This window comes from Cryptotermes secundus, unplaced genomic scaffold (genome assembly GCF_002891405.2).
Source record: "Cryptotermes secundus unplaced genomic scaffold, Csec_1.0 scaffold117, whole genome shotgun sequence".
Taxonomy (NCBI): domain Eukaryota; kingdom Metazoa; phylum Arthropoda; class Insecta; order Blattodea; family Kalotermitidae; genus Cryptotermes; species Cryptotermes secundus.
This window is the reverse complement of record NW_019737981.1, coordinates 165,438-182,291: the sequence shown is the minus strand read 5'-3', so window position 1 is coordinate 182,291 and position 16,854 is coordinate 165,438. Positions and strand designations below refer to the sequence as shown.

The following is a 16,854-nucleotide window of genomic DNA, read 5'->3' as shown; positions in this document are numbered from 1 at the left end:
TTTTAAGTGTCTCGGCAGGATAATAATCCTCGTTTGTACAAGGTTTCGGGTTTTCCAAATTTAGAAGAAGAAAGTGTTAATTTTCGCCTGAATACATACACAGGCTTTGTTTACATCAAACATTTGCGGACAAACATCAGCTGTGCGCACTAGGTATGAATATGTATTGATTGGCAATTACTATTTTCATACTTGGTTGGCAAGGCAACCGTCAAATGAACTGAACCAAACCTTATAAAATGGAGGATACAGAAGCAACAGAACCACAAAAAAAACCCACAAAGCGAAAGGCAAGAAATCAGTCAGAATGGAAACGAGAGAAAAGAAAACGATCTATAATTGCCGGAGAACCTCATGTGACTGTCAGAGGAGAGATGACAGAGCAGAAGAAGATTGGTTCTGATTGCCTCTGTAAGCTGAAATGTTATGAAAAAATTGATGAGAAAACCAGACAAATGCTTTTTGATGGTTTTTATTCTTTGAAAACGTATGATGAACAGAATGCCTATTTATTTGGGCTAATCAGAAAACACGACGTTAAAAGAAAGAAAAACGCTGCTTCTGACAGAAGAACGTGTACTTACAAGTACTACATTCGTTACAGGGGGCAAGAAACACAGGTTTGCAAATTAGCTTTTGCACATATTCATGCAGTGTCTTTCAGAAAAATAAGAACGCTGAGTGAAAAATTGGATCAGAACATCTTATTTCCCCGAGATGGTCGTGGAAAACATGATAACAGACCCACAAAAATCCCCCAGGAAACAAAAGACTTGATCAAAAATCACCTGTTTAATGTAATAAAATCAAATGATTTGAAAAGCTTCATGAAAGAGGACAAAAACAGACAGATGGTGCCAGAACTGAATGTGGCTAAGCTGTACCTTCATTTCCTTCGGATATATGAATGTGAAGCTTTGAATCCACAAACTGGTAAGTACACAACTGTTTTACCTTCAGTAAAATAATTCATTAGCAAGTGTACAAAATAATGATACCTTTCAAAAGGAAATTTAATTTGTATAATCCTCAGGTGATGATAATATTATGATGCGTTTATGAGATAGGGTAATACTTAGAGACAGGTTGTACATCAGTATAAACATTAAGAACATATTTTTCTGTTATCATTAGTTTTATTGTAAAAAGTGTATTTCTTTGTTTACATTTTAGGGCAGTTAATTCCAGGTTACATTCCAAAGGTGAAGAGTTGGTTGTACCGTAAAGTATTCCATGAAGAAGTGAAGTCAAAGGATTTCCAAACATTGAAGAAGAAGTTAGATATCTTCAATGAGAGCCATATTCACAAGATGGACGAGATGGATCTTGCAGCTAAGAAGGACCGGAGCCCCAAGAAATCAAGAAGAAAGGGAACTGCAAAGAAACTTTCCTTGGTTGAGAATGCAATGGTACCTACTGATCATAACTCAGCTGCTAAAGCAGCTGAAGCACTCATGTTCCAGCAGAAAACTGCTGGTCTGGGTTGTTCCAATGTTCACTTCCCTATAGCTCCTAACTACAATACCCAGGGTACACCAACAGTCCAAAATATCCAGTTGCAGGTGCAAAGAAACTTAGTAGAAACTGTGAAACATCATCAGCCAATGCAGAATCAGCCTCCAACCTTGTCAGTATCACAAGCCATGAATCCTCACCAAGCCCATTCGGAATCAACTGGCCATCATCATTCCACACAAGAATTTCCGAACACCCATTACCATTTCTTAGCAGGAAGACCTGGAAAAGAACCCGTAGGCATAGGAAACCGCACCATGACACTTCTGCAGCATTCCATCAATCCACAAACAATTGGTGCCATCTCTCATCACCATCCAATGACAACATTCACAGGAAGCATGAATGATCCCCTGCAACGTGTTAGGAACTCAGCACAAAGTCAACACTATGGGACAGCCACTGGTCTCATGCATTCTGCTGATGCCAGTCAGCAGCTGGATTTGTCAGTTAATGACATGACAAATGCATTCTATTCATAAAATGTATCAATGTTATATGTTTTTATCGTGATCACAACTTTTGGTAGATGTATTTTAGAGCAGTGAATTGATATGACTTGCAGTGCAGATTTTATTATTTTATTTCCCCTGTTTTAAAGTGCTTCTAGTTTTATCTACCTATAGAAGATGGGTGAATTAATAAGATGCCCTTTTTAATTGGTGACTTTTGTCATGCATGAATATTAATAAAATACAAATAAATGAATGTGTGAGACATTGTGTTCTGGAAGAAATATATAGACGTGTGTGCTTTTTTTTAATAAGTGTGTGACGTTATTTAACAACCTCCCACTGGTTTTTTTTTTCATGGGCATGGTGTGAGGTTGATGTTCGGCGTATTTTATATATGCGAGTTGGCGACTGACAAATTCGGCTGAGTTAAATTCACAATGTATTAAGGATGTATATATGTTCACACAAATATTTACGCTTCCGTTTTTAATTTCTAGATTATGGCATAGCAATATGTAGGTTTTGGCGGCAAGGACGCCGCTCTCCATTTCAGGTACTGCAATCTATAGGACTGAAATTCCCTAAATGTTTGCGCGTACAATTTGCAACATTGGTAGAGCATGTTGCTAATCTCGCTGAATATTCAGTATTTTCGACAGATATACGTTCTGCTTGATGCGAAGGCGTAAAATAGACAGTATGATGCATCGAAGTACTGTCTTATCTTGATAACAGTGTATTTAGTCAGTACGTGTGTGGCGTCTATTTTCTATTCTTTCAAATCAAAATGTTTAAGAACTCTAGGACTGTTATATTTATTTTGCTATTCGTCTTGCTCGGTATTATTTGTATCACTGGAAGCATGAAGTACTATAATCAAAACTGGGAGAAGGTACCAGTCGTTATAAATACATGGCCATTCATAAATGCAACACAAAGTGGTAAGAATAATCACGTTATAAAATAGACACTAGACCTACAGCCGATTGATAAACGAAGCTTGCAGGTATTATGTGTATTTTCGAATTATTTACTGATAACCACCGGACTCTGCGATATCGACGAGGTGTCGTTATGCCTACGTTTCCGTCAGTAGTAAAGTGACTTCGATTTTGTCATTCTCTACAAGGTAATAATTGGACATGAATGTAAAAAATTATATTCCCACGACACTGAAGAGAATGACAAAAAGTGGGAAATGTTAATTTCTGAAAAGAAACGCATTGGTTTTGCTGTTAATTATGGTGGTTACAGGACTGGCTCTGTGAATGAAGGTTATTTTTTTGTGAATATCAGTAACTAACTGACACGGAAGCATGCTTCAAGGAAAGTCATTGACACATTCACCTGTGTCCCTCCTAGCTTAACAATCATTTTCTCTCACTTTATACTGCATAACCATCTACTTAATGTAGTGTTATTAAGTATGCCAAAACCCCGAAATATATTTAGGAATTCTGACATTAAATTTAGAGATTGGTTCAATTAAAAAGACAATTGAGTGCAAATCATGGGCACATTTTAGTTGGAATTTGGAAGTGTGGCTTGAGGGCATACTCATGCTAATCAAAGACGGTTTTAGTGCCATTGATGAAGTGCAATATGTAACATGCTTCCTAATTTTTACTCCCCATCTAGTAACTGGTAGAGTAATTGAAGCAGGAAGGTTGAGATGTACTGTATATACAAATGGGTGAAAGAAGAAATGTATGCAAGGTATATTTGTTGAAAGGCCTTATAAAAAAAGGAATCACTCAGAAGACTGGGGTGTACATGGACCTTGGAGGACATGCCAACAGCTCAGGATAGAGGCAAAGAAGCTTCATCTACTATTGTTAGGGTGACCTTACTTACTCATGGAGCTGAGCCCTTCTGGAGGAGCCGCCAATTCTGCAGCTACTCAAGAATTTCCCAGCATTTTATGGAACCCAAAGGTTCATTACCGTGTTCACAAGAGCCCTCCAGTGGTCCCTATCCCAAGCCAGATCAATCCAATCCATACCATAGCATCCTATCCATTTTAATATTGTCAACCCATCTACGCCTTGGTCTTCCCAGTGGTCTCTTTCCTTCTGGCTTCCCCACCAATATTCTATACACATTCCTCGTCTCCCCCATTCGTGGTACATGTCCTGCCCACCTCATCCTTGATTTGATCAATCTAATTATACTTGGAGAAGCGTGTAAGTTATGAAACTCCTCATTGTGCAGTTTTCTCCAACCTCCTGTCACTTCATCTCCCTTTGGTCCAAATATTCTCCTCAACACCCTCAGTCTATCTNTAAGATTTGAGGCTTTCACGGCGGTGACTATGAAGAAAGCAGTCTTCTGGGATTTGGCACCGTGTATATGTGGTGTTAACCGACGTTTCGGAGGAACGTATCGCCCCCATCTTCAGGGTTGAAGAAGTATAAGTAAATCTGCAAGCGACAACACAGTCTGCTTGACCGTGTCTCACGGTGTTGTCGCTTGCAGATTTACTTATACTTCTTCAACCCTGAAGATGGGGGCGATACGTTCCTCCGAAACGTCGGTTAACACCACATATACACGGTGCCAAATCCCAGAAGACTGCTTTCTTCATAGTCACCGCCGTGAAAGCCTCAAATCTTACAATAGTAGGCATAATAGCAATATATTTGTATCTATTTTGTTTCAAGAGGCATACCATTGTAGCAACACCACCCACATAATTCATTTGGTGAATATGCCTTAGAGTAATATTTGCACAAAGCACACTATTGTGCGTATTCTTCTGGTAAATATTCTACATTTAATGTATACCAACAGATTTCACAGACTACAGTTTAGGAACCAGTGCCATAAAGCTCTTTGGTGTGCCACTGAGAATGTTAAACAGTCCAGCCAGCAATGGTAGAACTGTGTCATTCAGTCGGAGGACGTGACTGAATACAGTCATGTCTCAAAATTTCTAATTTTGTATTTTTATAGGCGGATCCTCATTTAAATAGAAGTATTGACTGTTTTAAATGGATGTGGACACTAAATTATGGTACGTAGTACAGAGATCCACCATCAACCACAGGATAACACTGCAATTGGTATTATCAGGGCTTTAAAAGAAGTTAGGAGGTGAGGGGACTGTAACCACTTTTACTCGTCAAGCACAAGTTGCCTTTCAGTTACTAACATAAAAAAATACTTAAGTACATATTTAGGTAATATACACATTTAAATTATTAAATCATCAGTTCTCTTATTTTTCTTAAATAATGTAATCAGTAATTTCATAATTTTAATTAAGATGTTGATTAGCATGATGAAAGTGGTCGTGCATATCCTCTCCTTGTGTTACTAATATTGTATGTGTGTGAAAGCGTTAAAGGTAAATGATAAAGTTGTCCATGTGCTTAATACAGCACAAGATCATGAAGGTGTAAGAGGGTGGAGGTATAATTTAATACATTCTGAACTTCAGAGCTAGATGGTGGTGAGTGGTCAGCTTCATTCCCTAACTATGTTACCACTAGGAAGAAACCTTTTATGTCCATTTGATAGGAGGCTGAAAGGCCCCCAGGGCTGCACTGGATACAATGACAGAAAATTCTGTGTCTGCCAGAAATCATGTCCCAGTTGTCTAGCTCACAGCCTAGCCATTGTACTGTCACCTGCCCAACAATTTACATGTATACTCACGTCAAAGACCATGCACGCATAAAATAAAATTTTGTGGATGGAAAAACTGAGCAAAGGTAAAAAGGTAGTTTTCCCTTAATTAAGCACCACGCCAAGAAGATATAAGGGGAGCGAAAGTATAGTGTCATACATTCCTAACCTCAGAACTAGATGGAGGTGACTGATCATCTTCATATCCTGACTGCCTTTACTCCCAGAGAAAGAGACCCAGTACCCACTGGATAGGGGAGTGGATGGGACCCAGAGACGATATGATTTCAGTGGAATATAGAGAGAGATTTCTGCACCTGCTGGGAATTGAATCTCAATTCTCTCAATGATGGATACTTGAAATATATAGATGGTGAGGGATTCATGTATTATAAATTATACTCACTGATAACCATTACATTCATTCAGTAAAGTATTTATAGACCTAATATTCAGGATAGGAAAGATACGTGCCTCACTAGGTACTGAGATATTCGATTAACATGAATTCTTCTTCAGTTGGTGTTTTATAGGATATCAGAACATTCTAATTTTTTCAATTTACCTAATCTTTCCAGCCGCACTATGGCCCTGGGGTTGACTCGGCCTCTAACAGAAATGAGTACAGGAATCTTCCTGGGGGCTAAAGGGCAGTTGGCACATAAGGCTGACTACTTCACCGCCATCTGTGAGCTGATTGTCTAGACAAAATGTGGGTACCTCAACATCTCACAACCCGATGGGCCTTCACAGCCTGTTACAGCTTTACCTTTTTTCTTTATCATAACATTCCAGAAAGCCTAGATTTGTGAGATTTGAGATTGCCATAGTGGGGAGTATCAAGATAATTCTTATGGGATGTGACCCCAAGTAGTTTGGTAGATAGGTACTACGTTTTGGAGGAACCTGCTGCCTCCATCTTCACAGTAGAAGATCGTCCTCATATCTATTCTGAGAAGTTCCTGCACATTGTTATTTGATATGATATAAATAGGTGATAGATAATAATGCAGGATCATCAAATAGTTTATACTGACACCCCTGTGGGATACCTGGTACACAAGAGTCAGAACTTTAGGAAGAAATTTTAAATGTTATTACCATAAGTTGAAATGAAACATGTAACAGAAATCCCAGCAAAGACCTCAACTGCTCTAAATATAAGTAATACTCAAATGTAGGACAAGTGGGCACCAGGCTGTTAGTTTTTAGCTTACTTTTCTTATTTATAAGGAAAAATTGACTAATGGTATCATTCTTGTGTGTCTGCATCTCTTCCCCAATAACTTTTGAAAACACTGAAAGATTTTCATTTCCTTTATATGAATATTATGACACTTGTATTGTATTGTATTGTATTGGAGAGGGTGGGTTTCCCCATGCACTTAGACCAACTGTTGGTCCATTGTGTGTCCCCCTATGATATTCTACCAGTCTCTATTCCCTACCGGTACTGGTGCGTGCCATCAGTCCCGACTCAGCCAGCGAGTTAGGCCTCTACTGGCTCAGCAGTATCTCGATGCTTTCCCTGTCTACCAGAGGCATTAGAGACTGCTGTTGGGCGGGAAATGTCCTGAATTTGGCTCAGTGGTCCCCTTGGGACATGAGGCCACTTTATTATGACACTTAGTGTAGTTTTTAATTTCCTGTCATAGTTAATAGAAACATGACAGTTATTCAAATTTCTGTTGTGGCCGCAACACCACAATTCTTTAATGCAGAGTTCTAAAATTTGATGTGGTAGTAGAATTTCAAGGAACCATAGCTTTTGCTGAGTTTCTGTTTGTAGAATATAAAACAGTAACATGGTAGGCACAAACATTTGTGGTTGCTTTCAGTTACATGGTGATGTACGAGTAATTAACCATTGTAACTAGACATATGAAATTTTGTGATCTAATTAACCACTGTAACTAGGCATATGAAATTTGATGTGACAGAGGAAAATACATATTACAAATTTTGTGAACATGTCATTACTTTCCAAGAACACATTTTATTTATTTATAACACATATTTTACATTTTGAAAAAAGGTGTTAGTGCTGTATATCATTGTGTACTGCCAAAAAAAAAGCATTGGATATAACAAGGAAAGCAACAATATCCTGGGTGGAGAACAGGTACTTCTGTTAGTAGTATGTGATACAGGAGCCTGCATTGGTGGAGACATTATACACATAAATGGATCACTAAGGTTCACAATAACTAACTTACATATAAGATTTGAGGTTTTCACAGCAGTGACTCTGAAGAAAGCAGTCTTCTGGGATGTGGTGCCATGTAGATATTATGTTAAACAACATTCCTCTGAAACGTCGGTTAACATAACAGACTGTTGCACCTGCTCATGCTGTTTTGCTCACGGATTTCTTCTTTTTCTTCTACCCTGAAGATTGAGGCGATACGTTCTTCCAAAACACCAGTTAACATAACATAACACGGTACCACATTCCAGAAGACTGCTTTCTTCAACTAACTTACAATTCCAGCTAGCCTCTTTATATAGATTGAAGCATTTTTAGGAAAATAAATATCCAGTGTTCTTTCCAGGACATCTTACTATTGTTGTTTTTACAATGGTGGCAATAAACCTGTGGCTGACTGATCCACTCATTAGTTTTGTCATCATCCTTGGTTGTCTCCACTTGCTTCACAATGCCATTTTCACTCTTCCGTGGCTTCACAGTGCCATTTTCACTCTTCCATGTTTCCCTCAGTACATCTTGTATTCCGTTTCCATACAGTTTCTATTCTTTGCATGCTCCATTCATTTGTTCATATCACCTCAGTCATAGTCCCCCAGTGGGTTATGCTATCTTCCTTTCCACATTTGGTTATTTATTTGTTGTTTATTTAATGACACTTTCAGTAATTTACGCTATATATTGTTGATTGATTGGATGACAGTGCACAGTGAACTGTAAGGAATGTGGATAGTAGCAGCCATTGCTTAATTTTACGTACCATCCCAGCAATTTTCTGGAGGGTCAAAGGAAAAGTGGAAAAAGTTTGGCAAGGATAGTTGGCGTTCTGGCTTAGGTTTTAAATGGTCAGCTCATGAATGTAAATCAGAAACATTACTGCTTAAGTCAGCTTTCTTGGCGCTACTCAGTTATTGCCCATTCCCATTGCCAAAACACTGAACTCCTGATTTATGCCGTATTTCCCTTAAAGATTTTATAAAAAGACCATCATGTTGGGGTAATTTGATGCACAAACAGTACAGAGTTTGTCTGTGAGAGATTGATGGACATGGAAACAAGAGCTTTCATTTTGATAGGAAATGTGAAATGTGGCCAGACATCAAAATATTTTGATGGCATGAATCCTGTTTTTACAGCTTGGAACACTGTATATTTGAAAAAGAAATCAGCACTGGATGCTGTAGAGAAAGGCTGTTCTACATGTGAAGATGAACAGTGTGATGGAACTGTAGGTTTTGGAGGCAGTCCTGATGAAAGTGGTGAAACTACATTAGATGCTATGATTATGGATGGGTATGTTCATCATTATAAAGAGGGCATTGACTGATTAGAATATGTATGTGGGTTGGTTGTGGCACTATGCTACAAGCTTGAAGGTCATGGGTTCAAGTCCCGATAAGGTCATTGAATTTTTTTCAATTGACCTAATCCTTCCAGCCACACTATGGCTCTGGGGTCGACTCAGCCTGTAACAGAAATGAGTACCAGGAATATTTTTGGAATATTCTTGGGGGTAAAGGGTGGCCGGCACTGGTCACGGTAGCCAAGCGGTCTAAGGCGTGCACTGTCTTCGCTTACTCAGAAGCCGAGATCGTGGGTTCGAATCCCACTCAGGGCATGGATGTTTGTGTGCGTTTTTCTGTGTTTGTCTACAGGTAGAGGCCTTGCGACAAGCTGATCACTCGCCCAAGGAGTCCTACCGTATGTGTAAGATCTAGTAAACCGAAGTGAAACGGAGAGTTTCATGGAGGTAGGCCTAGGCCCAAATTGGGGCTGTAGTGCCACAGATAAAAAAGGGCGGCCGGCATGTAGGGCTGACAACCTTGCCACCATCTATGAGCCGATTGTCTAGAAAATGTGGGAACCTCAACATCTCACAACCCTATGGGCCTCCACGGCCTATTACAGGGATACCTTTACTTTACTTACTTTTACATGGGGTAGGGAAGTTCACAGTTATTTATAGCAATAGTTATAGTATAATCAGTCTATCAATGATACCAAGACCTCAAGCTGCACGACAGATGTAGAATTCTCTGCATTTAGTGATACTTTTATAAATGACTGTTTATGTAGCATTTATTGAAAAAAAAAAAAATGAGTACGATCTTCTGGTATGTGACACTGTGTAGTTTGGTGGAAGTTCAATAACATTTCAGACCAACACTGGTGAATTGGTGCATGTTAGATCACATGACTGCATAATTAAGTAGTTTTGTGGCAAATAGTCACTGCATTCAGATTGTTTCTTGCTTGCAGTAAGCATTCTGTTTTTGTTCGTTGTCAAAAACATGGGTGATGAATTAGAATAGAAAACCAACAACTTATTCTTAGTGAAATTTAGGATTCATTATGTTATTGTAATGTTTTACAGAATGACCATGAATATGGGGGCAGTAGCTGCTTTAAGACGTGTGAAGAATGCCATATCTGTGGCACGATATGTACTAGAGCACACACAACATTCCCTGTTAGTAGGTGACCTAGCAACACAATTTGCTCTCTCAATGGGTTTCAAGGAAGAACCTTTGGAAACAAACATTTCTCACAATATGTGGCAGAACTGGAAGGAAAATGATTGCCAACCCAACTTTTGGGTGGTATGTAAAATAATATGGATATGCATGAATTTTTATAATGGGTACCAACACAATGAAATACAATTTTGTCTTACAAAAGATATCTCTTGGGAGTAAAACCCAAAGGTTCAGCATTGCTAACATCAAAATTAGGCATGTGTCTGAACTTGTAAATCTGTTTCACCTTCTCATGCTCTCCTTTTCTGAGAGCCCTTTCAGACCCTGGTGTATCCACTCATCTCGTGGTCATTACACAGCAACAGCTCTACACGCTATATTATTTTCCTGTTTCTCTTTTTTTATTCTATTATTATCCTTTTCTGCTGTCGAGAAGATGTGGAAGCCTCAACCTCTCACAGGAATAACTTTACCTTATTATCCTTTTCCACTTCTTTTTCTCCTTCTCCTTCCTCTCCCTCTCCTCCTCCCATTCTTATTTTCTTTTTTCCTTTTCCTTCTCCTTTGTCTCTGATGTGTACACCTGCACATTTTGTGTTAAGGGTCTGAAGGGGTTAATATAATTTTCATGTCTCCTTATCAACACACCAGTTAGTTAAAATTGTGCATGCATTTCATGTTTTTCTCTCTTCAGACTACATATCCGGCCTATTACACTTCTTGATTTGACTATCTTAACAGTAACAGCAGAACTATCTTGTACTCATAGCTGTAATATTATCATCATGAACTACCTGATTCTACGGAGCAAAGAATTTCTTGAGCAACAGCAAAGCTGAGTTACTTTGCTGTCTGAGCTTTCATTGCCATGTTCACAAGAGCCCACTACTGGGTCCAATGATGAACCAGTTGAATTCCCTCCACATCCTCATGTGTTATTTTTGTAAGATCCATTTTAATATTATGTTTCTGCCAGTACTCATGTTTCTCAAGTGACCTCTTCCTCTCAAGTCTTCCAGCTAAAATTTTATATGCATTTTGTGTTTCCCCCATGTGTGCTGCTGCTGCTGCTGTGCCCATCTTATCCTTAATTTGAGCATTGTACTTGTATTTGGTCAAGAACACAAACTATGAAGCTATTCATTATACAACTTGCTCCATCCTCCTGTAATTTCCTCTTTCTTAGGTCCATAGTTTCTGCTGAGCACCTTGTTTTCAAACCCCCCGCCGCAATCTCTGTTCTTCCATAAATGTAAGAGACTAAGTTTCAGACTCATGCAAAGCAACAAGTTATAATAATAATAATAATAATAATAATAACAATAATAATAATAATAATCACCACCATCATCATCATTACTCATTCACAAAATTGTTATCATGAAATGATTCTTTCTTACAGGTGAATGTGGTTTATTCTAGGAAAATCCAAATAGTTACTTATTGTAGGCCATAATCATAGTCTTCTTAACCCGTCTTTCTTATATTACTTGAAACCTTTCTTCCCCTCTCTCTCAGTAAATGCCATAATCTCTGTTTGCCAGTGGTAGAGTTTGTAATCTATTGTGATTACATTTAATTCCGCTTAATCAGTTAGTAGGACAGCTGGACAAGTGATCAGGAACAGTATTTTCCTTTGGTATTGAATTATTTATCTTATTTCTGTCTTGTTTTTGGTGTATTCCTTTCTTTGGTGGTTAACTATTAACTTATTATTTTAGAGGCTTCTTTTTTATAGTTAATTTTATTCTATTTTTTGTACTGATTATGAATTTCAGTATGTTCTCTCTCTCTTTTTTTTTAATTCTCTAGTGGGGGGTGGAGTCCACTGGCACTGCAGCCACTGATTCGCCTAGTGTACCTACCCTGGGTGATTATGATGATGGAGAATTTGGTGGAATCAAGATTGGCAGGGGAAACCGAAGTACTTGGAGAAAACCCACCCCAGTGCCACTTTGTCCACCACAAATCCCACTTAACCAGACCTGGGATCGAACCCGGGCCCAGCGACTAACTGCTTGAGCTATGGCGGGGCGTCATGTTCTCTCTTGAACAGGGTAGTTACATTGTATGGTTTTTCTCCCAGTCTGTACCTGTTCTTCATCACCTTGCACTGTAACACTGCCATTGTCACCATAATGCTAATTGCAGAAATGTGGGATGTTTATATGCAGAAACAAAGAAATTAATTAAAAAATGAATTATTGAACTTGCAATTAATAGAAATGATTAAATGAAAGAGAGGGAAGGATGGTAAATTGATTCAGGATGCCAGTAGGTATTTTGCATGAATTTTAAATATTTATATCATATTTTTTCATGAAGCAGAACTGTCAGGATTGCTCATTCAGCATAATGATTAAGTCATGCACTGGATGGCCAAGAAATCATGGTCAGTACTGTGTATGGACAAGATATTTCTCTTCAGAGTATCTAGACTGGCTCTGAGGAGCACCCATCCTCCTATCCAGTGGGTACTGGGAGCCCATATGCCAAGGGTAAAGTGGCTGGGGAATGAAGCTGATCAGTCACCTCCATCTAGTGCCAAGGTTAAGGAGCTAACTTCCACTCCCTCATATGTCTTCATGATATGATATTTAATTAAGCCCAGGGATAATTTAGTCATATATTGCAGTTGTTCATAATGAAAATACCAGCATGCTTGTAGTGTGGTCTTCTCGGTTATGACTCTGTGTAGTCTGGTAGGCAGGTACTAATGTTACATAAGCATAGTACATTGCTTCAAAACATTGGTAACCACCTACTGTGGTACACCCAGGGTTCAACCCTGGAGATATAGCTTATATATTCCTCCAAAATGTTGATACCCATCTGCCAGACTATGTGGTATCTTAACCCTTAAGACTACAATATGAATCTTTACCACTATGTAAACCCAAAATCCTATATAAATCAACATTTTTGTAACAATTCAACAGAATGTAAAACCTGATCCAACCAAGTCCTGTGGACCATATACACCAGATACAAATATTACTAGAAGGCACAAAAATGATCCAAAACACCGAAGCATATTTAGCGATAAAAACCATGACACAATAGGAATGATTGCTATTGACACTGCAGGAAGAATAGCAGCTGGTACATCAACCAATGGAGCAAAGTTCAAAATTCCAGGGTGAGTAATTTAGTGCGTAGTGGAGATTTGCTTTTGTTAATAAGATAATTTGTTCACACATTGTAGGGTGTGGGTGTAACATAAAATACTATATCAAAAGATACTTTTCATTTCTTGCTTAGGGTTTTACTTCAAATGTTATGCGTATATTATAAACCTCCATGCTCTGTATGTTACTTTTAATGTCTTAAATGAGACATTTGTTTGTTACAGAAAAATAAATTCAGATTCAAGGAATATTGATATTGCTGTAAAAGATAAAAATTAAATAGAACTGTAGATTTCATTAATGATGGCATTTTCTGTAGGAGGGTTGGTGACTCACCCATCCCAGGGGCAGGAGCATATGCAGATGGCAGTGTAGGGGCTGCAGCTGCTACAGGTGATGGCGATGTCATGATGAGATTCTTACCCAGGTATGCATTTAATTTGAAGAAGTGTAGATATGAGTACACCTAAGAAACAGAATTTAGTTCAGTATATGTCAGCTTTTGTATTGCAAGAACAAGCTTTCTTTCTCATGTCAGGTCTGTTATTACATTTGAAGGTCTGTTTTATCTGTTGTGAAAATATATTTTTTTCTAGTCTGTGATTGGTTTCTGTATGTTCTTTAAATGAAGTCAATAAAGGGAAAACGTAACAGGGAAGCCAATGTCTGTATTTTGTCCATAAAACCACAGAACAGATTTTCATTGTATTTTATACTGTAATTCACTTAAGGACATGTCAGTAAAATTTAATTTTGTTGCATAAACTTTAAGTACAGTCCATATTTTATACTAATTTTAAACTAAGCATTATTATATTTCATAAAAATTTATTAGCATATTACAAAAATAGTAAGTCAAAAAATACAGACCTCATTATGTAAAATTTGAGGTTCTCATAATGGTGGTTATAAAAGTTATGTCTTCTGAGATATAATGCCATATAGTCTTGTGAAAGTCTGTCAGTGCTTCTGATGAACCTACCACCTCCATCTTTAGGACTGGAGATCAAGCTAAGCATGAAACCAGTATGAAACAAACTGAAGCTAGCAGCGACATATTCATCTGAAATATCGATTGCCTTTCAGTGGACTATGCGATGTTATACCCCAGAAGATAAAATTCTTCACATCTCATTAATTTCTGAAACTTTTGTTTTAAATATTCAGTATGTACCAAAATACAAGGAAAAGAATTTTCTGAATTTCTGGCTTAGCTTTGCAACAATATATTTCTGTCTGCAATAAATAATCTTCAAGTCAAATAACGTTTCCAGAATAGCAGCAAACGTTTCTAAAGTATGTGTATTCCATTATAGAACATTATATTAATAGAATATATTTATAATAACTTTCTTATCACAATCTATTAATAGCAGTGTATATACTTATTTCAGTTACTTGGCTGTTGAGGAAATGAGACGAGGAACTTCTCCTTCATATGCAGGCGAGTTGGCAATTCGACGCATTGTTACTTATTATCCTGACTTTGTAGGAGCAATTGTGGTGCTAAGAAAAGATGGCGAATATGGAGCTGCCTGCCATGGTCTTCAGAGTTTCCAGTTTTCAGTATGCAACAGTCAACTTGGCCAGGTTACAGTCCAGACTGTGTCATGTGTTCAATGACACGAAGACTGCTCTGGAACAATTCCAGATTTGAATATCACAAAATTATCAGAAGAACATACATCTTACTTTCATTACGTAACACCTTAAATCACTAGTTTCCAAATTTTATATAATGGCACACCCATAGCTTAGCAAAGATTGCATTGCATATGCACTCATGCAGGGAACAGATTTTTTTTTGTTTCACTTTTAAAATCAACGCATTTTAGGTATTTTGTCAAAATTTTACAAATGTTATGACATTTTGAGAATCATAATATTCAGTTTTACTATTATTACTTTCCCAGAATATAACCCCCCCAACTAACCAGTTGTGCTCATCACTTTGGAAACCACTGCCTTGAGTAGTACTGGAAGTGGGCTGGAATGACATACTGCAGGAGCCCAAAACAAAATCAGTACTATTACAATGAGTTCTGTTCTCTGGGATGTGATGCTACATAATCTGGTAGAAGTTTACCACCATATCAGAGGAATGTACTGCCACCAACTTAAAGAGTTAACCAAGCAAGAAGCAAGCAGAATTTTTGGTTGTTTGTTGCTTGTTTGGCTTAATTGTTGCTCTAAAAATAGAGGCAGCATGTTCCCCTGAAATGCCAGTGAACTTTTACCAGACTACATGGTGTCACACCCCAGAAGACAGTATGCTTTATAATCACTGCTATGAGAACCTCAAGAGTTAACATTACTACTAACGTTTCCTAGCATTTTGCTGGATATTTTTGTACCGGTGTAGCACAAAGCAAACAGACAAAATATAACATGCAGTCACTTTTTGCAAACAGTATTATTAACCTACTATTGCTACCATCATGACAGAGAAATTTTTTCAGATAAAAATGTTATAACATTCAGAGTAATTCTTTTAGATTGATGTTCATTAAATTACAGTGAACTCTGAATAAACCATAGTAATGGAAGGAAGACATATTGCAGACATTCAAAAACAAGAGGATATTCCAAATATCCTTCAAATGAAATCTGTGTGAAGTGAAAACTGCAGACCATATAGTCTGCTGGTCATGCTGTCAGTCACTATGTAGTGAGACAAATCTTATCCCAACACAAAAAAAGCAACCCTTTTCAGTAGTAGTAGTACGCTGGCACAAAATGCATTAAAATAATGAAACAGGAAGTTACAACAGGGTAAGGAGGTGCACTAGGTAGTAGTAAAATCATTATGGGAACCTACATATAATCTTATAAGGGGCTGTAAAAGTAGCAGGTAATCAAGAATCTATTATAGTCTGAAGTTTCATTCAAACAAAACATGTCTTAATTCTTTACTTCTTAACATTTGATTGTTTATTAATGTTTGAAGGTCTTACAAACTCAAAAAATGGCTGATATGTTTATGTAATTTGTCTGTTATTGTATTTAGATACAATACTTAACAGTACATCTTTTACATAATGATCTTTAACTATAATGTTTTGGTACTTAAGTGAAGATGTCAGTGGATAGGCTAATCTTGTTCTTTATCATACTTACCAATGTAATTTTCACAGGGCTAATTTGAGGTAAAAGTGTGTGGATTTTTAATTCTTCCCCTAAATTTCAGAATTTATTTTGCTTTTAACAAAATCCTGAGTCATCTGCTCTGTTGCGTGTGTTGGTATATTTAGTCATTCCTTCTGAAACAGTGCACTTGTTTGGCAAGTAATATAACCACAGTTGTTATCAAATAAAAATGACAAAGGATTGTTTACACTGAACTCTAGTATTCTGGTGTAATATATTTTTATACTTATTGTGTAATTTTGAATTAAATAAACACATATCATAAATGAATCATTAATATATCAGTAGCAGTTATCAGT

The 16,854-nt window shown here is 37.5% G+C and overlaps 2 protein-coding genes across 2 annotated transcripts; both read left to right on the top strand.

The window, feature by feature from the left end:
• Positions 1 to 15: 15 nt before the first annotated feature.
• LOC111870526 lies at positions 16 to 2,276 on the top strand. The gene is made up of 2 exons (XM_023862887.2): positions 16 to 933; positions 1,174 to 2,276. The coding sequence occupies exons 1-2, from the start codon at positions 240 to 242 to the stop codon at positions 1,995 to 1,997; spliced, it is 1,518 nt and encodes a 505-aa protein (XP_023718655.1). The 5' UTR covers positions 16 to 239; the 3' UTR covers positions 1,998 to 2,276.
• Positions 2,277 to 2,575: 299 nt separating this feature from the next.
• LOC111870552 (N(4)-(Beta-N-acetylglucosaminyl)-L-asparaginase) lies at positions 2,576 to 16,834 on the top strand. Its single transcript, XM_023862928.2, has 6 exons — positions 2,576 to 2,911; positions 8,940 to 9,096; positions 10,178 to 10,403; positions 13,220 to 13,419; positions 13,728 to 13,835; positions 14,803 to 16,834. The coding sequence occupies exons 1-6, from the start codon at positions 2,758 to 2,760 to the stop codon at positions 15,029 to 15,031; spliced, it is 1,074 nt and encodes a 357-aa protein (XP_023718696.1). The 5' UTR covers positions 2,576 to 2,757; the 3' UTR covers positions 15,032 to 16,834.
• Positions 16,835 to 16,854: the final 20 nt, after the last annotated feature.